Below are 23,686 nucleotides of genomic sequence, written 5' to 3' on the forward strand. Positions count from 1 at the left end.
TACAGTACAGTTTTTTTTTTAAGATTTATTATTTATTTATTTATTTTTGGCTGCATTGGATCTTAGTTGCGGCACACGGGATCTTTGTTGAGCCATGCAGGATTTTTCATTGCGGTGCACGGGCTTCTCTCTAGTTGTGGCTTGTGGGTTTTCTCTTCTCTAGTTGTGGCATGCGGGCTCCAGGGCGCGTGGGCTCTGTAGTTGTGGCATGCAGGCTCTCTAGTTGAGGTGCACGAGCTCAGTAGTTGTGGCATGTGGGCTTAGTTGTTCTGCGGCATGTGGGATCTTAGTTCTCTGACCAGGGATCAGACCCGTGTCCCCTGCATTGGAAGGCAGATTCTTTACCACTGGACCACCAGTGAAGTCCCTACAATACAGAAGTATTAACTATAGTTAACATGGTGTACGATTAGATCCCCAGAACTTATTAATCTTATAACTGGAAGTTTGTACCCTTTGCCAAATATTTCCCCATTTCCCCCATCACCTCAGCCCCTGGCAACCACCATTCTACTCTCTGTTTCTAGTTCACCTTTTTTTTTAAGATTCCACGTACAAGTGATACCATACAGTATTTGGAAGACGACCATTTTAAAAGCATTTGGCACACATTATAAAATTGCTTTCCAAAAAGACTACTAATGTATCCTTACTCCACTGGTGTATGAGAATTCTCATCTCCTTCACAACTTTTCCTTATATAGCTTTAAAAAAAAATCTTTGCTAATATAGGCAAAATGGTCTCATTTTAACTCAAATTTCTTTGATTAAAGAGATTAATTTTAAAATATTATTTTCTGTTTGTATTTTCTCTTTTGAAAGTGTTCATGGTTTTTTACATTTATTTACTCGTTTGTGTTTTCTTGCTAATTTTTTGCTCTTTTATGTTAAATCTTTTAAAATTGAGTTATAATTGGCATATGACATTATATTGGTTTAAGGTGTACAACATAATGATTCAAAATATGTATATATTATGAAATGATCACAGTAAGTCTTGTTAATATTCATCACCACACATATTTACAGTTTTTTCTTGTGAGAACTTTTAAAAGCCACTCTCTTAGCAACTTTCAGATATACAATACAGAATTTAAAAAAAAATTTTATTGGAGTATAGTTGATTTACAATGCTGTATTAGTTTCAGGTGTACAGCAAAGTGAATCAGTTATACATATGCATATATCCACTCTTTTTTAGATTTTCCCATAAGGGCCATTGCAGAGTATTGAGTAGAGTTCCCTGTGCTGTACAGTAGGTCCTTATTCGTTATCTATTTTATATATAGTAGTGTGTATATGTCAATCCCAATCTTCCAATTTATCCCTTCCCCCCACTTACCCCCTGGTAACCATAAGTTTGTTTTCTACACCTGCAACTCTATTTCTGTTTTGTAGATAAGTACATTTGTACCTTTTTTTTTTTTTTTTTTTGGCCGTGCCCCACGGCGTGCAGGATCTTAGTTCCTTGACCAGGGATTGAACCCATACCCACTGCAGTGGAAATGGTAGAGTCTTAACCACTGGACCCATTGCGTGCAGGATCTTAGTTCCTTGACCAGGGATTGAACCCGTGCCCACTTCAGTGGAAACGGTAGAGTGTTAACCACTGGACCACCAGAGAAGTCCTTATACCCTTTTCTTAGATTCCACATATAAACAATATCATATAATATTTGTCTTTCTCTGTCTGACTTACTTCACTCATTATGACAGTCTCTAGGTCCATCCACCTCACTACAAATAACTCAGTTTCGTTCCTTTATATGGCTGAGTAATATTCCATTGTATATATGTACCACATCTTCTTTATCCATTCATCTGTTGATGGACACTTAGGTTGCTTCCATGTCTTGGCTATTGTAAATAGTGCTGCAATGAACACTGGGGTGCATGTGTCTTTTCCAGTTTTGCTTTTCTCTGGATATGTGCCCAGGAGTGGATTGCTGGATCATACAGAATTATTAACTATAGTCACCATGCTATACATTATATCCCCAGGCCTTATTTATTTTATAACTGGAAGTTTGTATCTTTTGACTGCCTTCATTTGCCCTTTCTGACCACCCCCCAACCTTTTGCTTCTAGAAACCACAAATCTAATCTGTTCTATGTATCTGTGAGGTTGGTTGGTTGAAGATCCCACACGTGAGATCACTGGTAGTATTTGTCTTTCCTTGTTTGACTTACTTCACTTTGCATAACATCCTCAAGTTCTATCCATGTTGCAAGTGGCAAGATTTCCTTCTTCTTCTTTTTTTTTTTTTTGCGGTACGCGGGTCTCTCACTGATGTGGCCTCTCCCGTTGTGGAGCACAGGCCCTGGACGCGCAGGCTCAGAGGCCATGGCTCACGGGCCTAGCCGCTCCGCGGGATGTGGGATCTTCCCGGACCGGGGCACAAACCCGTGTCCCCTGCATCGGCAGGCGGACTCTCAACCACTGTGCCACCAGGGAAGCCCTCTTCTTCTTTATTTTAATGGCTGAATGATACTCCATTGTGTGTGTGTGTATACACATTTTCTTTATCCATTCATCCATTGATAGACACTAAGTTGTTTCCATGTTTGGCTATTGTAAATGTTGCAGTGAACATGGGGTGCAGATAACTTTTCAAGTTAGTGTTTTTGTTTCCCTTGGATAAATAAACAGAAGTGGAATTGCTGGATCACATGGTAGTTCTATTTTTAATTTTTTTTTTGCGGTACGCGGGCCTCTCACTGTTGTGGCCTCTCCCGTTGCGGAGCACAGGCTCTGGACGCGCGGGCTCAGCGGCCATGGCTCACGGGCCCAGCCGCTCCGCGTCATGTGGGATCTTCCCGGACCGGGGCATTAACCCGTGTCCCCTGCATCGGCAGGCGGACTCTCAACCACTGCGCCACTAGGGAAGCCCTACTTTTAGTTTTTTGAGGAACCTCCAGTTGTTTTCTATAGTGGTGGCAGCAATTTGCATTCCAACCAACAGTGCAGCAGGGTTCTCTTTTCTCCACATCCTTGTCAACACTTGTTATTTCTTGTGTTTTTAATAATAGCCATTCTAACAGGTATGAGATAATATTTCATTGTGGTTTTGATTTGCATTTCCCTGATGATTAGTGATGTTGAGCGCGCTTTCATTTGTGTGTTGGCCATCTGTATGTCTCCTTTGGAAAAATTCAGATCTTTTGCCCATGTTCTAATCAGATTTTTTTTTTTTTTGGATATTGAGTTGAATGAGTTCTTTATATATTTTGGCTATTAACCCCTTATTGCATATATGATTTGCACATATTTTCTTCCGTTTCATAGGTTGCCTTTTCATTTTGTTGACGATCTCCTTTGCTGTGCAGAAGTTTTTTTTAAAATGTTTGATGTATTCCCACTTATTGATACTTTATTTATTTAACAAACATTTATAGTAGCACTTGTGGACACTGTTATAGGTGATTTACAAATTTTAACTCATTTAATTCTCACGACAACTTAAGAGGTAGATTTTTTTTTTTTTTCTGTATGCGGGCCTCTCACTGTTGTGGCCTCTCCCGTTGCGGAGCACAGGCTCCGGACGCACAGGCTCTGGACGCACAGGCTCAATGGCCATGGCTCACAGGCCCAGCCGCTCCGTGGCATGTGGGATCCTCCCAGACCGGGGCACGAACCCGTGTCCCCTGCATCGGCAGGCAGACTCTCAACCACTGCGCCACCAGGGAAGCCCAAGAGATAGATATTTTTATTATTTTATAGATGAGGGAACAGATGCACAAGCGATTACATGACTTGCCCAAGTCCACACACCAGTAAGTGGCAAAGCTGGGGTTACAACCTATTGTTAACGTGGTCTGACTCCACACCACACACTTTTAACCACTATATCCTACTGCCTCCCTTAGTAGTTGGACTTAGTCTAAAACACAAGTATGAAATGCTCCTTTAAGAACTGTGTAGTGTAGTGAGGACTCCATATCTGTACCAAAATAATGATGGCAGATAAAAGAAATGTGCTGTAAGCAGAGTGCATAAACTAAGCGTTCCTATTTGCTTTGTCGGTTTAATTCACTAGACATTTATTGTTTTTACTTTGTGCCAGGTACTATGCATAATGCAGGGGAATCAAATATGAATAAAATATGGTCCTGACGCATGACAAGCTTCCCCTGGAGGAGGAAGATTGGAGCAAATCAACATGTTAATTACACCCACAAGAAATTTTAAAATGTACTTTTGAGCAGGGGCTATTCTTCGTTGCGGTGCCCGGGCTTCTCGTTGTGAAGCATGGGCTCTAGGCATGCGGGCTTCAGTAGTTGTGGGGCGTGGGCTCAGTAGTTGTGGCTCGTAGGCTCTAGAGCGCAGGCTCAGTAGTTGTGGTGCACAGGCTTAGTTGCTCCGTGGCATGTGGGATCTTCCCAGACCAGGGATCGAACCTGTGTCCCCTGCCTTTACAGGCGGATTCTTAACCACTGCGCCACCAGGGAAGTCCCTAGTTTTTTTTAAAATTTTTATTTATTAAAAAAAAATATATTTTTAAACATTTATTTATTTATTTGGCTGTGCTGGGTCTTAGTTATGGCATGTGTGGGATCTTTAGTTGCAGCATGCAGGATCTAGTTCCCTGACCAGGGACTGAACCCGGGCCCCCGGCATTGGAAGCGCAGAGTCTTAACCACTGGACCACTAGGGAAGTCCCTAATTTTTATTTTATACTGGAGTATCATTGATTAACAATGTTGTGTTAGTTTCAGGTGTACAGCAAAGTGATTCAGTTATACAAGTATCTATTCTTTTTCAAATTCTTTTCCCATTTAGGTTATTACAGAATGTTGAGCAGAGTTCCCTGTGCTATACAGTAGGTCCTTGTTGGTTACCTATTTTATTTTTCTTTTTTCTTTCCTTTCCTTTCCTTTTTTCTTTCCTTTTCCCTCCCTCCCTCCCTCCCTTCCTTCCTCCCTCCCTTCCTTCCTTTCTTCCTCCCTCCCTCCCTTCCTTTCTCTTATTGAAGTATAGTTAATTTACAGTTGTGCCAATCTGCTGTACAGCAAAGTGACTCAGTTATACACATATATACATTCTTTTACATTATGGTTTATCACAGGATATTGAATGTATTTCCCTGTGCTATACATTAGGACCTTCTTGTTTATCCATTCTAAATGCAATAGTTTGCATCTACCAATCCCAAACTCCCAGTCCATCCCTCTCCCTCCCTACCCCCCTTGGCAACCACAAGTCTGTTCTCTATGTCTGAGTCTGTTTCTGTTTTGTAGGTAGGTTAATTTGTGCCATGTTTTAGATTCCACATGTGATATCATATGGTATTTGTCTTTCTCTTTCTGACTTACTTCACTTAGTATGATAATCTCTGGTTGCATCCATCTTGCTCTAGTGACATTATTTCATTCTCTTTCTATGGCTGAGTAGTATTCCATTGTATATATGTACCACCTCTTCTTTATCCATTAATCTGTCGATGGACATTTAGGTTGCTCCCATGACCTGGCTATTGTAAATAGTGCTGCAGTGAACACTGGGGTGCATGTATCCTTTTGAATTATGGTTTTCTCCAGATATATGCCCAGGAATGGGATTGCTGGATCATATGGTAGCTCTATTTTTAGTTTTTTAAGGAATCGCCATACTGTTCTCCATAGTGGCTGTACCAATTTGCATTCCCACCAACAGTGTAGGAGGGTTCCCTTTTCTCCATACCCTCTCCAGCATTTGTTGTTTGTAGATTTTTTTGATGATGGCCATTCTAACCAGTGTGAGGTGATACCTCATTGTAGTTTTGATTTACATTTCTCTAATAATTAGCGATGTTGAGCATCTTTTCATGTACCTGTTGGCCATTTGTATTTCTTCTTTGGAGAAATGTCTATTTAGGTCTCCTGCCCATTTTTTGATTGGATTAGAATGTACATTTAGAATATGTGTTTATAGCCCTTAATACTTTTTTTCTGAGAAATATATCCCCAAATTGCAGAATTTTAAAAGTCATGGATCTTCTACCTTGGCGTTTTAACTTTCCTCCTAAAGTGCTAAGAGGAGCAGAACACCACAAAGCCAGACTGAGATGTTAGTTGCCTTTCGTGACTTTCGGCTCACACTCTTACTCATGAAATTGTTAGTTTAAAATGTGAAGAGACCGAACACCTATAATATTTCATTAAAAACTGGTATAAAGGGACTTCCCTGGTGGTGCAGTGCTTAAGAATCTGCCTGCCAATGCAGGGGACACGGGTTTGATCCCTGGCCCGGGAAGATCCCACGTGCTGCGGAGCAATGAAGCCTGCGTGCCACAACCACTGAGCCTGCGCTCTAGAGCCCGCAAGCCACAACTGCTGAGCCCGTGTGCCACAATTACTCTAGCCTGTGCGCCTACAGCCCGTGCACCACAACAAGAGAAGCCACCGCAATGAGAAGCTCGCACACTGCAACGAAGAGTAGCACCCGCTCACCACAACTAGAGAAAGCCTGCGCACAGCAATAAAGACCCAATGCAGCCAAAAAAACCTGGTATTATTATGGAAACATAAAACACATAGCAAAACTCTTTGTACTTAATTATACCTATATTTTAGTTAAGAGAGGAGACTATTTTGACTGTTAGTGTCACACGATGAAGTGTGATGGTCATAACAGTGAAGTATGTACATAAAAAATACATTGATTAATTTCCCTCATCAGGATAGGGCTAAGCATACAAAACGGCCCTCAAACTTCTTAAGGAGGTCTTTGAAGAACAGTTTATCTATTGTGTTTGTCTTGTGCCTTGCTTCCTGGCTTAGTCATTTTTACTTTTTGTGAATTCTAGGGACCCAAGTTGTGGTATCTTTTTTTTTTTTGTCTGCGCTGGGCCTTAGTTGCGGCAGGTGGGATCTTCACTGCAGCATGCGGACTTCTTAGTTGCAGCATGTGGACTCTTAGTTGCACCATGCATGCGGGATCTAGTTCACCGACCAGAGATCAAATCCGGTCCCCTGCCTTGGGGGCTCTGAGTCTTACTCACTGGACCACCAGGGAAGTCCCCCAAGTTGTGATGCTTTTAGTGTTTGCATCCAGAATGTAAGGTCACTTTTTTTTTTTTAATGGAAACCATGGCTGCTATTTGGAGTTTAGTGAATTCAGTTTAAAGTTGAGGAGCCTATCCTCACAGAAGTAGAATGAGGCAGTGGTTAAGTAGTTCTGCTTTTTTGGAAGACCTCAGATGGGATTATATGTGATATACACAACTTGCGGCGAGCAGGGGCTACTCTTAGTTCCGGTGTGTGGGCTTCTCATTGTGGTAGCTTCTCTTGTTGTGGAGCATGGGCTCTAGGCGCGTGGGTTTCAGGTAGTTGTGGCTCGCGGGCTCTAGAGCACAGACTCTGTAGTTGTGGCTCACGGGCTTAGTTGCTCCGCGGCATGTGGGATCTTCCCGGGCCAGGGATCGAACCCGAGTCCCCTGCATTGGCAGACAGGCAGATTCTTTTTTTTTTTTTTGGCTGCGTAGGGTTTTAGTAGTGGCACCCAGGCTTCTCTCTAGTTGCCGCACACAGGCTTAGTTGCCCCGCAGCATGTGAGATCTTAGTTATGCGATCAGGGATCGAACCCGCGTCCCCTGCATTGGAAGGCGGATTCTTTACTGCTGGACCACCGGGGAAGTCCCGGCAGGCAGATTCTTAACCACTGCGCCACCAGGGAAGTCCCATCCTTATTTTATAGATGAGGAAACATAAGCACAAGAGATGGGGTGACTTGCCCAAGGCAATAAACAGTGGAATCACTGGTTTCAGTGTCCCTGTATTGAAAGGGTATAATCTGTATATCATCTTTTGTCCCCTTGAGAATATTAAAAGCTTTGATTTTTCAGATGTCATCCTGAAAGTGTCATCTTTTAAGAACAGGTAGCTTGTATTTTATGACATAAACTGGATAGAAAAATGCAGCCCAGTTTGCCAGTGTACTAAAGTGGTCAGTTTAGAACAGTATTGCTCTCAGGATGTATACATTTTTGGTTTTTGTCATGCTTATGTAGGTTTTCAAAAGAGCTTTTCTTTACCAGACAAAATTAAGACTTAAAATACTTAAAGAATTATACATCTCTAAAAGCAAAATGGTAGACTTTTTTTTGTGTGTGTGTATTTGAAGTTCACCTGCAACAGCAGTTAAAATTTTGTCAGGTGTGAGCTTGTAGGGCAGTCTCCTTTTATTTGTTTGACTCTGATTTTATGGTTAAGAAAATTACTTCTTGGATAATATGAAAGTGAAATAGTAGACTAGTAAAAACTGAAGTAAAAATTAAAATTTTTTTTAAATTTTATTTCTCCTTTTCCTCCAGAGGAGGGCGCTTGATGTTTACAGTAAAATTTTAGAGTTTTGTTTTGCTTTAATTACAGATTGGGAGTCCTCCTCTTGATCCTACAGAGCATTTTCTTCCTGAAGAAGAGAAACTTGCTGAACAAGAGAGATCAAAAAGGTGAGTAGGTCTAGAAATCAGCCCTCACAGGTATTTCCACATAGTGTATTTGAGATGATTGCTCAAAAAAAGCACAGTGCTTTCTTTTTCAAGGCACTCAAAGGTTATAGAATGTGGATTCTGGCATGGATTAAAACCTTCATTTGCCACTTCCTAGATAAGTTACCCTGTTCAAATCTGGGGCTCAGTTTCCTTATCTGTCAAATAGATACAAGTCATACCCAACTGAAGGGGTTGGTGGGAGGATCAATATATTTGAAAGTTCCTTATAAATTGTAAATCGTTACACAAATGTTTTTTCCTTCATAGATTTGAGAAGGTTTATACTCATAACCTATATTACCTGGCTCAAGTCTACCAGCACATGGAAATGTTTGAGAAGGCTGCCCATTATTGCCATAGTACCCTAAAACGCCAGCTTGAGCACAATGCCTACCATCCTATGGAGTGGGCTATTAATGCTGCTACCTTGTCACAATTTTACATCAATAAGGTAAGCTTCTCAAAGTAGTTATCTAACAGAGTTACCAATAGTGTGTATAAAAATAGAACCAAAAGTACCTTGAAAATGTCCTCTTTTAAAAACAGGTAGCTTGTATTTTATGATGTAAACTGGATAGAAAAATGCAGCCCAGTTTGCCAGTGTACTAAAGTCTGTAGCTTTTTGTTGCAGTAATCCTTTTGAATCTTAAAATAATTTTATCATGTCCTACGTTGCCTAAGACCAGTTCTTTTTTGATACAGACAGGCAATCTCTATTTTAGTGAGATGTTATTTTAAATTGCAGATTTTATCTTGTAGGCTTAACTATCTTTATGCAGTGACTATGAGAATTTGTCTGAGGAAGTTGACTGTTAAATGTGGGCTTTGATAAAAGCATGTGATGCATTTCAGTTATTCTTTAGAATTAACTCCTTCATAGTACTTTTTCTATGTTGGGAATATCTCTGCTCAATTTCTGAGTTCCAGGTCGTTATATTTTTTCTGGAGTATTACACAGGGACAAATTTGAGCTTCTTAGTTGCTTTCAGAATTATTCAGAATCATGTTGGTATATTCTTAATTGACCTTTTAAATTTTTTAGTCCTTAAGAGAATTTTTAATGCTAAAACACTTTAAAGCCACCTTTCCCAGCCAGATTTTCTATTAATTCTCAATTAGGTATCTCAGTGATAGAAATTACTTTTATTTGTATTTCTAATTCACAAGCCTCTCTGAACTTTTAGTAATTCTTTGCTTATCAGAGTTTCTTCTTAGATCTCTGTTTACCTGCTGCTGTATCCTTACTGGGCCTTTATCCTTTCTAAGTTTTTTTTGCTAGTGCTGGTTCTATAAATGCGCCCTATGTTTAAAGTATTGTCCCACGGAATTTCATTCAGAAAAGCTATTAGCAGGAGAGAAAGGGCTGTGGTGACTGCAGCATCGCTTCTAGGACTTTGGTCTAAGATCAAGCGTGTAAGTAACGCTACTGCATATATATCAGAGCATTCAGTTAAATCTAAATCTCATGAATCCATTTCATTGTGATCATCATCAAAAAGTGTTACCTGGTGCTTCTGCTTGTGGCACCTTTCTATGGTTTTTTTTAAAAATAGCTTCCAGAGGCCCTTTGTTTTGTTTAGCAACTTTAAAATTACATATTCACTGTAATTTTAATTAACATTTAAAACTCCATGGATTCTAACAGTACTAAGATATCTAAAGTGTAATTAAAAATTTTAAGTTGTTAAGCACTGCTTATGCTGAGCATGCAGTAAATTTCATGAGTACCTCCCCACTCTGTGCTTTTATTTTTTTTACCAAAATGTTTTATAAGTTGTGTTATAACTAGCTAAGTTATACTGCAAAAAGAGATTCGATCCATGTTTTTTAAAAATGCAATTGTCATTTATATCACTATCATCTTCATCGGGTTCCATGAGGTTTTGCTACTTAGTGAGTCCCTGCCTTGCAGGTGAAGTCCCACATTTACCAGCCACCTAGAGGGCACAGGGCACTCACTGTTTTCTAACAGTGGTTGCTTTCAGATAGCCAATCTGGACAAAGCTGAAGTGATAATGATGAGTAAGGGATTATAGAGCAACAATTAAAACTTCTTTATGTAAACTTTATGTTATGTAAACTTTATGTAAACTTTCTTTTGGTTTGAGGTTTAACACCAACATTTTGATCTATAAATACTGCTGGGCTAATACTACACATGGTGCCCAGCTGTTCTCAAGATGGCTTCTGAATTTGCAATAATGGGGAGATACATTTAATGCTGAGATTTTAAAGTCATAGTCAACCATTAAAAGTCCTCTTAGCAAAAATCAGTGTTACTAATATGAAGTAGACATACTTAATGAGGGTGGCGTCCAACTAAAAGTTGGACTTGGTAATCCTGCTGAGTAGTCCTGTGACTTATGTGACAAATGTAAAGCAGTAAAGTAACAAGGAGATGTTCTCAAAGTGTTTGAGAAGTTTACCATGCCCCAGTTTGGATTATGAAGTCTTTAACTGTGTTGGTAAAGCAGTTCCATAGAGTTCATCTGTGGAAATCTGCTGACTTCAAAACTTGGTGGGAAGCCTCATATTGTAAATTCCAAAGATTTTAGAAGACAGGAATCTCTATCAAAATTTATCCTGTTTGCCTTTGAATGGTAGGATGTAAAAGGGATCTCTAAACCTAAGAAAGATTAAATCTTCAAGTCCTCTGACAGAATGTAAATGGTCTAAAAATTGATCATGTGTGGAACTTTGGCTACTTAGCCTGCACCTAAAAGGACTGTGAGGTACTTTGAGTCTAGGATGATAGCCATTCTTGTATGCTGATTAAAAGTTAGCTCTCCTTCAGTAGTCAAGCAGCAGTTGTTTTTCAGCCAGTTTGGATTATTAAGAGTTTGAGGGTATTGTTATTTTAATCTTTAAGGTAGTTTTTTTAACCAGATAATACTAAAATATATCTTATATACCTTCTTGTTTAGTTACTATACAGGGTCTCCTTAGTAGTGGTTTCTATCTGATTTTGTTAAGACTTTATTCTTGTTTATTTCCTCAACAGCAATGCTTTATGGAGGCCAGGCACTGTTTATCAGCTGCTAATGTCATTTTTGGTCAAACTGGAAAGATCCGAACCACAGAAGACAGTAAGTTTAAGTGTGCGTGTTTAATTACATAGCTTTTTAAAATTTTTATTTTAAAATCATGTTAAACTTTAGAAAATTCAAGAACAGAACAAAGAACTACCATACGCCCTTCTAAATTTACCAATTTTTAGTATTTGCCTCATTTGTAGTCACATTTTTTCTTTCTGAACCATTTGAGAGAAGATTGCATACATTAGGTTCCTTTACCCCCTAATACTTCAGTGTGTTTTTCCTAAAAATAAGAGTATTTTCTTATATTATCATAGAACAGCAAATATAACTGTTATACAATTCTTTTATCTATAATTCATATTTAGTAGCTGTCCCCCTAATGTCCTTTATAGCAATTTCTCTAGTACCAGAGTATCCAGTTCAAGGTTGTATTTAGTTGTCACATCTCTTTTTAAAATTTTTATTGGAATATAGTTGATATACAGTGTTATGTTAGTTTCTGCTGTAGAGCAAAGTGAGTCAGTTATACATATATCCACTCTCTTAGATTTTTTTCCCATATAGGGCATTACAGAGTATTGAGAAGAGTTCCCTGTGCTATACAGTAGGTCCTTATTAGTTAATCTGTTTTATATGTAGTAGTGTGTATATGTCAATCCTAATCTCCTAATTCATCCCACCCCCTCCTTACCCCCCAGTAACTGTAAATTTTCTACATCTGTAATGCTATTTCTGTTTTGTAAGTTCATTTGTACCATTTTCTTAGATTCCACATTCCACGTCTAAGCAATATCACGATATTTCTCTTTGTCTGACTTACTTTGCTCAGTACGACGATCTCTAGGTCCACCCATGTTGCTGCAAATGGCATTATTTCGTTCTTTTATGTCTGAGTAATACTCCGTTGTATACATGTACCACATCTTTTTTATCCGTTTTTCTGTTGATGGACGTTTAGGTTGCTTCCATGTCCTGGCTATTGTAAGTAGTGCTGCAATGAACACTGAGGTGCATGTATCATTTCGAATTATGATTTTCTCTGGATATATGCCCAGGAGTGGGATTGCAGGATCATATGGTAGTTTCTGTATTTAGTTTTTTAAGGAACCTCCATACTATTCTCCACAGTAGTTGTCACATCTCTTTAGTCATCTTTAATCTGGAACAGTTCCTCAGCCTTTCATCACAGATATTTTTGAAAATATATAGGCCAGTTATTTCATAGATTTTTCCAGCCTTTCATCAGATATTTTTGAAAATATATAGGCCAGTTATTTCATAGATTTTTCCAATTGGTGTTTGCTGTTTCTTTACACTAATATTCACGTTATACATTTTTGGTTGGAGTACAATATGTGATATGTCCAAATATCTAGTTTATAGTGTTTCATTTGGTTTTATAAATCACAGTTAACATGTATATTTGAGCACATCAAAACCACAATGAGCTATCACCTCACGCCTATTAGATTGACTATTATCAAAAAGACAAGAAATAACAAGTGTTGGTAAAGATGTGGAGAAAAGGGGACCCATGTGCACTGTGGTAGGATTGTAAATTGATGTAGCCACTATGAAAAACTGTTTGGAGGTTCCTCAAGAAATTAAAAATAGAGCTATGTATGATCTAGCAGTTCTACTTCTGGTACAGTCATCCCTTGGTATCCATGGGAGGTTGGTTCCAGGGCCACCATGGATACCAAAAATCTATGGATGCTACAGTCCCTTATATAAAATGTCATAGTATTTGCATATAACCAATGCACATCCTCTTGTATGCATTAAATCATCTCTAGAGTATCTTATAATACCAAATACAGTGTAAGTGCTATGTAAATAATGGGCAGCACATGGCAAATTCAAGTTTTGCTTTTTGGAACTTTCTGGAATTTTTTTTTTTTTTTGGCCACACTGCACAGCAAGTGGGATCTTTGTTCCCCAACCAGGGATCAAACCCATGCCCCTTGCGTTGGAAGCGCAGAGTCTTACCCACTGGACTGCCAGGACGTCCCTTGATTAACAATGTTATGTTAGTTTCAGGCATACAGCAAAGTGATTCGGTTATACATATACATGTATCTATTCTTTTTCAAATTCTTTTCCCATTTAGGTTATTACAGAGTGTAGTTAACCTGTTTTAAATATCAGTGTGTACATGTCACTCCCAATCTGTCACCCTCCCCGCCCCCCCATAACCATAAGTTCCTTCTCTGTGAGTCTGTTTATGTTTTGTAAATAAGTTCATTTGTATCTTTTTTTTTTTTTTTGCAGTACACGGGCCTCTCACTGTTGTGGCCTCTCCTGTTGCAGAGCACAGGCTCTGGACGCACAGGCCCAGCAGCCATGGCTCACGGGCCCAGCCGCTCCGCGGCATGTGGGATCTTCCCAGACCAGGGCATGAACCCCTGCATCGGCAGGCAGACCCTTAACCACTGTGCCACCAGAGAAGCCCTGTATCATTTTTTAAGCTGTATTATATGATATTTGTCTTTCTCCATCTGACTTCCTTCACTTAGTATGATAATCTCCAGGTCCATCCATGTTGCTGCAAATGGCATTATTTCATTCTTTTTAATGGCTGGGTAATATTCCATTGTATATATGCACCACATCTTCTTTATCCATTCACCTGTCCAATACTAAGACTTTTAAAATGCTTCAAGTAGATAACTAATGAGAACCCACTGTATAGCACAGGGAACTCTACTCAGTGCTCTGTGGTGACCTAACTGGGAAGGAAGTCTAAGAAAGAGTGGATATATATGTATACATATGACTGATTCCCTTTGCTGTACAGCAAGAAACTAACACAACATTGTAAAGCAACTGTATTCCAATAAAAAAATTTTAAAACTGAAAATGGATTAAAGACCTAAATAAGATTGGATACTATAAAACTTAGAGGAAAATACAGGCAGAACACTTTTGACATAAATCACTGCAAGATCTTTTTCAATCCAAATCCTTGGGTAATGGAAATAAAAAAACAAGAATAAACAAATGGGACCTAATTAAACTCAAAAGTTTTGCACAGAAAATGAAACCATAAACAAAAAGACAACCCACAGAATGAGAGAAAACGTTTGCAAATGACACCACAGACAAGGGATTAATCTCCAAAATTTACAAACAGCTCATGTGGCTCAACAACAGAAAAAAACAACCCAGAAGACCTAAACAGACTTCTCCAAAGAAGACATACAGATAGCCAACAGGCACATGAAAAGATGCTCAGCATTGCTAAGTATTAGAAATGCAAATCAAAACTACAATGAGGTATCACCTCACACCAGTCAGAATGGCCATCATCAAAAAGTCTACAAATAAAAAATCCTGGAGAGGGTGTGGAGAAAAGGGAAACCTCCTACACTGTAGGTGGGAATGTAAATTGGTGCAGCCACTGTGGAGCACAGTATGGAAGTTTAAGGAACTAAAAATAGAGCTACCCTGTGACCCAGCAATCCCACTCCTGGGCATATCTCCAGAGAAAATCATGGTTCAAAAGGATACATGCACCCCAGTGTTCACTGCAGTGCTGTTTACAGTAGCAAAGACATGGAAGCACCCTAAATGTTCATCAACAGATGAATGGATAAAGAAGATGTGGTACATATATACAATGGAATATTACCCAGCCATTAAAAAGAATGAAATAATGCCATTTGCAGCAACATGGATTGACCTGGAGATTATCATACTAAGTGAAGTCAGTCAGATGGAGAAAGACAAATATCATATCACTTATATGCAGAATCTAAAAAAGATGATACAAATGAACTTTTTTACAAAACAAACAGACTCATAGAGATCGAAGTTATGGTTACCAGGAGAGGGGTGCTGGGGAGGGATAGATTGGGAGTTTGGGATTGACATGTACACACTGCTATATTTAAAAGAGATTACCTACAGGGACTTCCCTGGTGGTCCAGTGGTTAAGAAGCTGCCTTCTAATGCAGGCGGTGCAGGTTCGATCCCTTGTTCGGGAACTAAGATCCAACATGCCATGGGGCAACTAAGCCTGTTTGCTCTAGAGCCCGCCCGCCACAACTAGAAAGCAGCCCTGTGCACCGCAACAAGATATCCTGCAGGCCACAACGAAGATCCCATGTGCCACAACTAAGACCCAATGCAGCCAAATAAATATTTTTTTAAAAATTAAAGAGGACCTACTCTGTAGCACAGGGAACTCTGCTCAATAGTCTGTAATAACCTGATAGTTATAGTAAGGGACGCAGCCTAGCCCAAACCTGTCTTTTCCAGCTCGTTGTCACAAAAGCAGTTATTTAAAAATCTGACACCCACCCCCTATCCCCATCTTACCACTTTGGTTTGATTCTCTACTGGGATATTTCAGTTCATTTGGTAGGGGATCAAAGTTCTGTCCCCCACCAAAACTAAGTTCTCAGTTTTGGGTTTTTTGCTTTTGTTTTGTTTTTTTTACAGTGTTGAGAAGGGGCTCCTGTCATGTTGGTTTCTAGGTGTGTGAGATGCTGTCTGCTGTGTTTTGTATTTTTTTTTATTTTTTGACTAACTGTATGGAAAGTTGTTAGTAAGGCCTTTGTCATAGGATGGATTTAAAAAAAAAAAATCTAATAACCTAAATGGGAAAAGAATTTGAAAAAGGATACAAGTATATCCTGTGTATAACTGAATCACTCTGCTGTGCACCTGAAACTAACAACCTTGTTAATTAACTATACTCCAATATAAAATAAACATTCAAAAAAATAAATAAAATCAGTAATATGTCCACCAGGACCTCTGAGCACATTTTAGTAAGGTATACAATCCAGTAACTTTTGCTTCCAAACCTTAAGTCAGTTACCCAGATCCATAAGCTATTTCTGAAAAGGAAAGATCAAGGACTTCATATGTAAGTGCAGGTTCCAAAATACAGTCAATCCTCATCATTTGTAGATTCCATATTTATTTATTTATTTTTTGCGGTACACGGGCCTCTCACTGTTGTGGGCTCTCCTGCTGCAGAGCACAGGCTCCGGACGCACAGGCTCAGCGGCCGTGGCTCAGGGGCCTAGCCACTCCGCAGCATGTGGGATCCTCCCAGACCGGGGCACGAACCCGTGTCCCCTGCATCGGCAGGCAGACTCTCAACCACTGCGCCACCAGGGAAGCCCTGTATATTCCATATTTTTGAATTTGCCTACTTGGCACAATTTACTCGTAACCCCCAAAATCAGTACTCGAGGCACTCGTGTGGTCATTTGCAGACAGCAAAGGATTTGAGGCACCTGAGGTGCACATTACCAGCTGAGGTTAAACAAGGTAATGATCCACCTTCTTGTTTCAGCTCTCATACTATAAACACGTATCCTTTTTGTGGTCTAAATTACTCAGTGCCACATTTTTCACATTTTTTTTTGCATTTTGTTGGCGATTTCATTGTTTAAAATGGCCCCCAAGTGTAGTGCTGAAGTGGTATCTAATGTTCCTAAGCACATGAAGGCTGGGATGTGCCCTCTGGAGAAAATACAGTGCTGGATAAGCTTCATTTAGGCACAAGCTACAGTGCTATTGGCCATGAGTTCAATGTTAATGTCAATGTTAATGAGTCAATTATATATTACATAAGGTGTCTTTAAACAGAAACACATTAAAATAAGGTTATATATTGATCAGTTGATGAAAATATTGTGACCAGAAGCTCATCAGAACGTAACCCTGTATTTGCCCTAGGAGTGATGTTTTAGCATTCCCAAATTCACTGTTCACAGCAACTTTATAGAACATAACTGCCAGGAACAATGAGAATCAGCTATACATTGTTTCCTTATAAGAGAATCCAGGTACGAAGTTTTACTGTTGGGATTAAAAACCACTTTTTCTATGGAACTGAATGTTCACCTGAAGGAGACAATCCAACTGACTGGTGACTTACATCAGTGTTGTGCTTCCATGTTGCTTGGGAGGTGAGCGACTTGATTCTTTCCCTGTAGAGCAGGGCGGTGCCGCCTGCTGTACTTGGCATTTGTGTCACACCCATGTTGAGGGAAAAAGGAAGATTATAAAGGCAAAGTACACAGATTAATGGCAATACTGCATTAAATCTAACATGACGACTGAAAATGTTACTTCATGTTACAGAGGATTTTTAAATACTAGTGAAAACCAAAATAATTTAAACCATGAAAAATTAAATTGTTCTTTGCAAAAATAAATTCCTTCCACAGATTTAACAGTATTTTGGTAAAACTGGATGTGGGACTCATTACAAAATGAAATATTTGACCCTTCATTAAATCACCCCCATCATTCCAAACATTGTTTTGGGGGATGCTTTCCACTCAGGACTGCTTTTAATTTATGAAAAATCCATTTCAATTTGGATTCTACTAAATTGGAATTTGACAGATTAATTAGGAGCTATGCTAACCTTCACCTTGTTCAACACTATTTCTTCATTTACAGAGACCATAGCATAGGCGAGGTGGTAAAAGCAAATGCTTAAACATTAGAGGAAACTGCTTTCAACAACCTACCTCTTAAGAACCCATGTATAGATTTGGGGTTGCCGGGGGGATGGTGTTGGGGAGGGTTGGATTGGGAGTTTGGGACTAGCGGATGCAATCTATTATATATAGAATGGATAAACAGCAGGGTCCTATTGTAACTATTCAACATCCTGTAATAAACCATGATGGAAAAGAAAAAAAAGAATCCAAGTAGACATGAATTATGGAATTCTTATCCTAAAGTATTCTAAAAACCTGTATGAGCAATCCTTTTATTAATCTAATTCGATTAATAATGGTACTAATCACCCACATGTACCTGTTCTAAGGTCTAAGAAATTGTTTTGGGGTGCCACTAACTGTGTCCATATAAGATGGTGAACTTAATTGGTAAATGTGTGTTCTGACTACTCCACTGACTGGCTGTTCCCCCATGTCTTCATCCCTCTCCTCTGGCCTCCCTGTTTCCTGAGAACACAACACTATTGAAAAACCCTACAGTGATCTCTAAGTGAAAGGAAGAGTTGCAAATCTCACTTTAAATCAAAAGCTAGGAACGATTAAGCTTAGTGAAGAAGGCCTGTCAAAATAGGCCAAAAGATACTCCCTCTTGCGCAGGTTAGCCAAGTTATGAATGCAAAGGAAAAGTTCTTGAAGGAAATTGAAAGTGCTACTCCAGTCAACACATGATGATAAGAAAGCAAAACAGCCTTATTGCTGATATGGAGAAAGTTTTAGTGGTCTGGATAGAAGATTAAACAAGTCACAACATTCCCTTAAACCAAAACCTAATCCAGAGAAAGGCCCTACCTTTCTTCATTTCTGTGGAGGCTGAGAGAGGCGAGAAAGCTGCAGAAGAGAAGTTTGAAGCTAGCAGAGGTTCATGAGATTTAAGGAAAGAAGCTGTCTCCATAACGTAAAAGTGCAAGGTGAAGCAGCAAATCATCCAGAAGATCTAGCTAGGATCATTAACGAAGGTGGCTACACGAAACTGATTTTCAGTGTGGATGAAACAGCCTTCTACTGGAAGGAGATGCCATCTAGGACTTTCATAGCTAGAGAGAAGTCAGTGCCTGGCTTCAAAGCTTCAAAGGACAGGCTGACACTTTTGTTAGGGGCTAGTGCAGCTGGTGACTTTTAACTTGAAGCTAATGCTCATTTACTACTCTGAAAATCCTAGGGCCCGAAAGAATTGTGCTAATTATGCTTTATGCTAGTTATGCTACCTGTGCTTTGTAAATGGAAAAACAAAACCTGGATGACAACACATCTGTTTACAACATGGTTTACTGAATATTTTAAGCCCACTGTTAAGACCTACTGTTCAAAAAAAAAAAAATTCCTTTCAAAAGATTACTGCTCATTGACAATGTACCTGGGTCATCCAAGAGCTCTGAGATATACAATGCAATTAATGTTGTTTTCATGTTTGCTAATACAACATCCATTCTGCAGCCCATGGATCAAGGAGTAATTTCGACTTTTAAGTCTTACTGTTTGAAGAAAAAAATCATAAGGCTATCACTGCCATAGATGTGATTCCTTTGATGGATCTGGGCAAAGTAAATTGAAAATCTTCTGGAAAGGATTCACTATTCTAGATGCCATTAAGAACATTCATGATTCATGGGAAGAGGTCAAAATATCAACGTTAACAGGAGTTTGGAAGAAGCTGACTCCAGCCCTCAGGGATGGTTTTGAGGGGTTTAAGACTTCAGTGGAGGAAGTAACTGCAGATGTGCTAGAAATAGTGTGAGAACTAAAAGTCGAGCCTGAAGATGTGACTGAAATGCTGCAATCTCATAAAATTTTGACAGATGAGGAGTTGCTTCTTATGGATGAGCGAAGAGAATGGTTTTTTGAGATGGAATCTACTCCTGGTGAAGATGCTGTGAAGATTCTTGAAATGACAACAAAGGAGTTAGAATAGTACATAAACTTACTTGATGAAATAGTGGCAGGGTTTGAGAGGATGGACTCCAATTTTGAAAGAAGTTCTGCGTTGGGTGAAATGCTGTCAAACAGCATTGCACACTAGAGAAATTGTTCATGAAAGGAGGAGTCCATCAGCACAGCACACGTCACTGCTGTCTTGTTTTAAGAGATTGCCATGGCCCCCCCACCCTTCAGCAACCACCACCCTGATGGGTCAGCAGCCACCAGCACTGAGGTGGGACTGTCCACCAGCAAAAGATTATGACTCTCTGAAGCCTCAGATGATGGTTAGCATTTTTTAGCAATAAAGTATTTTTTAATTAAGATGTGTACATTTTTAAGACATGATGCTATTGCACACTTAATAGACTACAGTATAGTGCAAACATAACTTTTATATGCTATGGAAAACAGAAAATTCGTGTGACTCACTTTATCACAGTGGTCTGGAATCAGTCCTGCAATATCTCTGAGGTATGCCTGTATTCAAAATTTAATATACATGGTGACCTTAGTTTTTACCTATAGGTAATACATAAGAAAAAACTAGAAAGAAATATGCAAATAATAGTGAGTACCTCTGCGTGGTAGGAATTTTTTTTTCCCCACTGCTTCAGTGAGGACTTGTTACTTTTATAATGGGGGGGGTAAGTAATACAAAAAAGAATGCAGTACACAATGAAAATTCCAATTGTGACCCTTAATTTACACAAATCATGTATCATTTTAGCTGCTGAAGCTGAAGGAGATGTGCCAGAGCTTTATCACCAAAGAAAAGGGGAAATAGCAAGATGCTGGATCAAATACTGTTTGACTCTCATGCAGAATGCCCAACTTTCCATGCAGGTAATACAGTCAAAAGTGGTCTTTTCTTTCTTAAATAGCAGGATGTTAAGTAAAAGCTTAAAATGGGGAGTATGCTCATTGGGCTCACTGCATGTGTATTATTCAAGGCATGCAGAATGCTCATATATATTTGTTTCTTGTTCTCCCCATCTCAACCTTTTCAAATCTTACTCATCAATCGAGGCCATCTCACATAACACCTCTTCCTTCAAGACTTCCCTTTGGATAGAGCATAAGCTCCATGAGAGGGAGTCTTCATCATATTTGTATCATATACTAATCTCCAGACACAACAGGTTCTCAAAAATTATTTCTTTAAATTTATTTTTGGCTGCGTTGTCTTTGTTGCTGCACAAGGGCTTTCTCTAGTTGTGGGGAGTGCGGGCTTCTCATTGCTGTGGCTTCTCTTGTTGTGGAGCACGGGCTCTAGGTGTGCGGGCTTCAGTAGTTGTGGCACGCGGGCTTCAGTAGTTGTGGCTCATGGGCTCTAGAGCACAGGCTCAGTAGTTGTGGCGCACGGGCTTAGTTGCTCCGCGGCATGTGGGATCTTCCCGGACCAGGGATCAAACCCGTGTCCCCTGCGTTGGCAGGTGGATTCTTAACCACTGCACCACCAGGGAAGCCCCTCTCAAAAATTACTGAATGTATAATTCTTCATCCCCTACAGATATCTTCTCCCTCCTTTAAATTCCATAGAACCCTACCTAAGTCACTTGACTTTGTATTATCCCTGTTATCCCTATTCATATTCTTATCTTATTCCTTTACCTCTTTTTAGACTATAAGCAACTTGATGGCAGGAAGAGTCTTACTAATCTTTACATACTTTATAGAGTAAATATATATTTGATAAAAATATAAGTATAAACGTATCTGCAAACAGCCCTGCTAGTTTGTAGCTGTGTATTCATGGCAGTTAACTTCCCTTTGCCTCAATTTCCTCACAAGTAAGATGGGGGTAATAATAGTACTTAATAGTGTTGCTGTGAGAGTTAAATATATATAAAGGGCTCAGAAAAGTGCCTGAGACATAACCAAGTCCTCAATAAGTTAACTATCATCATTGGTATTGTTATTACTGATCCATACCTAATGGATTCTAGTTCCTAACCACTACAGAGGAAAATAAATCATTTGGATGCACCATACTAAGTGTAGATACATTGGAGACTTTCCTGAAGGAGTTATGCTGCTTTTCTATTTACATGCATTAAAGTATAATCAGTTTTAGTCAATATAGAACCTTGTGAAACTACTAAACAATAAAACCAAACAAGCCACAAACTCCTGGAAGCATGGGTCTTTCAAAGATGAGAGCACTTCAGAGGTAGAGGGTAAAGATGAGGCATGTTTGGAAAAGAAAGGAAGTGGGGAGTAAAACTAGGGAGCTTTATGTCTAGAGAAGTTGCCGGGAAAATCTGTCAGCTTTCTTCTCAGAAAGCAGCCTAGAAAGCATGTAAACAAACAAGCAGCCAGGAAGCACATTAAGTAAACAACATTTAGAGACTTACGGCCGGCATTTGAAGTAATTATGTCAAGCAAAACACCCTGTGTCATTTAACCCTTACCCTTCCTTTAGTTGATGTTTTCCAGACTGGGCACTAGAGTTTATCACCTGGTTACTTTAAACTCAAATAGTTGCCATGCTACTGAATTACTCAGATTTTCTTAATCTGGCTTTGTTACTTTAACTTTATCCTTTGATGATCTGTTTACCTGAAAAGCCTTCTTTAATTCAAGTTTAATAACATACAAATTTAAGTATTTCTGCCAGCTCTACGGTAGTCATTGTACTATGATGAACAAAAATAGACGGTGTTTTTTTTTACTTTGTATGAAAGTGCAATTTTAGTAAATTCCACAAAGGAGAGACACATGATAAGAGAAGTCACAGTAGCAGGAAGTAACATCTGAACGAAGCTCTGGGAATGAGAAGGCATAGCATTCCAAGGAGCTGAAGCTGCACGTTTTAAAATTCTATGGCAGGGGCTTCCCTGGTGGCGCAGTGGTTGAGAATCTGCCTGCTAATGCAGGGGGACACGGGTTCGAGCCCTGGTCTGGGAGGATCCCACATGCCGCGGAGCAACTAGGCCCGTGAGCCACAACTACTGAGCCTGCGCGTCTGGAGCCTGTGCTCCGCAACAAGAGAGGTCGCGATAGTGAGAGGCCCACGCACCGCGATGAAGAGTGGCCCCTGCTTGCCACAACTAGAGAAAGCCCTCGCACAGAAACGAAGATGCAACACAGCAAAAATAAATTAATTAATAAAATAAACTCCTACCCCCACCATCAAAAAAAAAATAATTCTATGGCATAGGGAGCGTGGTGTTAGAAGGGATGGAACAAAGGCCTGTGAGGCTAGAGCAGAGTGAGAGCACATGTGATAAACGGTAGAGTTAGAAAGGGATAGAACCAGGGACCTCCCTGCTGGCACAGTGGTTAAGAATCCGCCTGCCAATGCAGGGAACACGGGTGCGAGCCCTGGTCCGGGAAGACCCCACATGCCGCGGAGCAACTAATCCTGTGCGCCACAAGAACTGAGCCTGCGCTTTAGAGCCTGTGCTCGGCAACAAGAGAAGTCACCGCAACGAAGACCCAACGCAGCCAAAAATAATTTAAAAAAAAGGATGGGATAGAACAAGCAGGGCCTTCAATGAATGGAAGCCTTGGAGAGTTTTTGGACTCATCACTTATGTAGCAGAATGGAGAATGAATTGAGGGAAAGCAAGAGTGGATGGGGGAAATTAGAAGACCATTGGAACAGTGGAGGTGAGACCTGAAGGGAGCTTGGTCTAGGGTGGTGGCAAAAGATGGTGGAAAAGAATGCATTCAGGAGGTATTTAGGGGGCAAAATGTAAAGGACTTGGTGATGGATTGGAAGTGTGGGGTAAAGGGGAGAGGAGAGGAACATCTCAAGGGTGATTCC

General features: G+C 39.8%; 1 protein-coding gene across 2 annotated transcripts in view; it reads left to right on the forward strand.

The window, feature by feature from the left end:
* KIFBP (kinesin family binding protein) overlaps window positions 1–23,686 on the forward strand; it is a 38,194-nt gene that overhangs the window by 11,827 nt on the left and 2,681 nt on the right. Inside the window, exons 3-6 of one of the 2 annotated variants that reach the window (XM_022590741.3) lie at window positions 8,350–8,429; window positions 8,739–8,922; window positions 11,473–11,569; window positions 20,645–20,760. In XM_022590741.3, the coding sequence (XP_022446449.1) occupies window positions 8,350–8,429; window positions 8,739–8,922; window positions 11,473–11,569; window positions 20,645–20,760 (477 nt within the window). The remainder of the gene's footprint in view (window positions 1–8,349; window positions 8,430–8,738; window positions 8,923–11,472; window positions 11,570–20,644; window positions 20,761–23,686) is intronic. The other variant, XM_022590742.3, reaches the window with a different exon arrangement.

Source organism: Delphinapterus leucas, chromosome 16, assembly GCF_059928025.1.
Source record: "Delphinapterus leucas isolate spDelLeu-1000000601 "Yukka" chromosome 16, BTC_Dleu_Yukka2, whole genome shotgun sequence".
NCBI classification, from domain to species: Eukaryota; Metazoa; Chordata; class Mammalia; order Artiodactyla; family Monodontidae; genus Delphinapterus; species Delphinapterus leucas.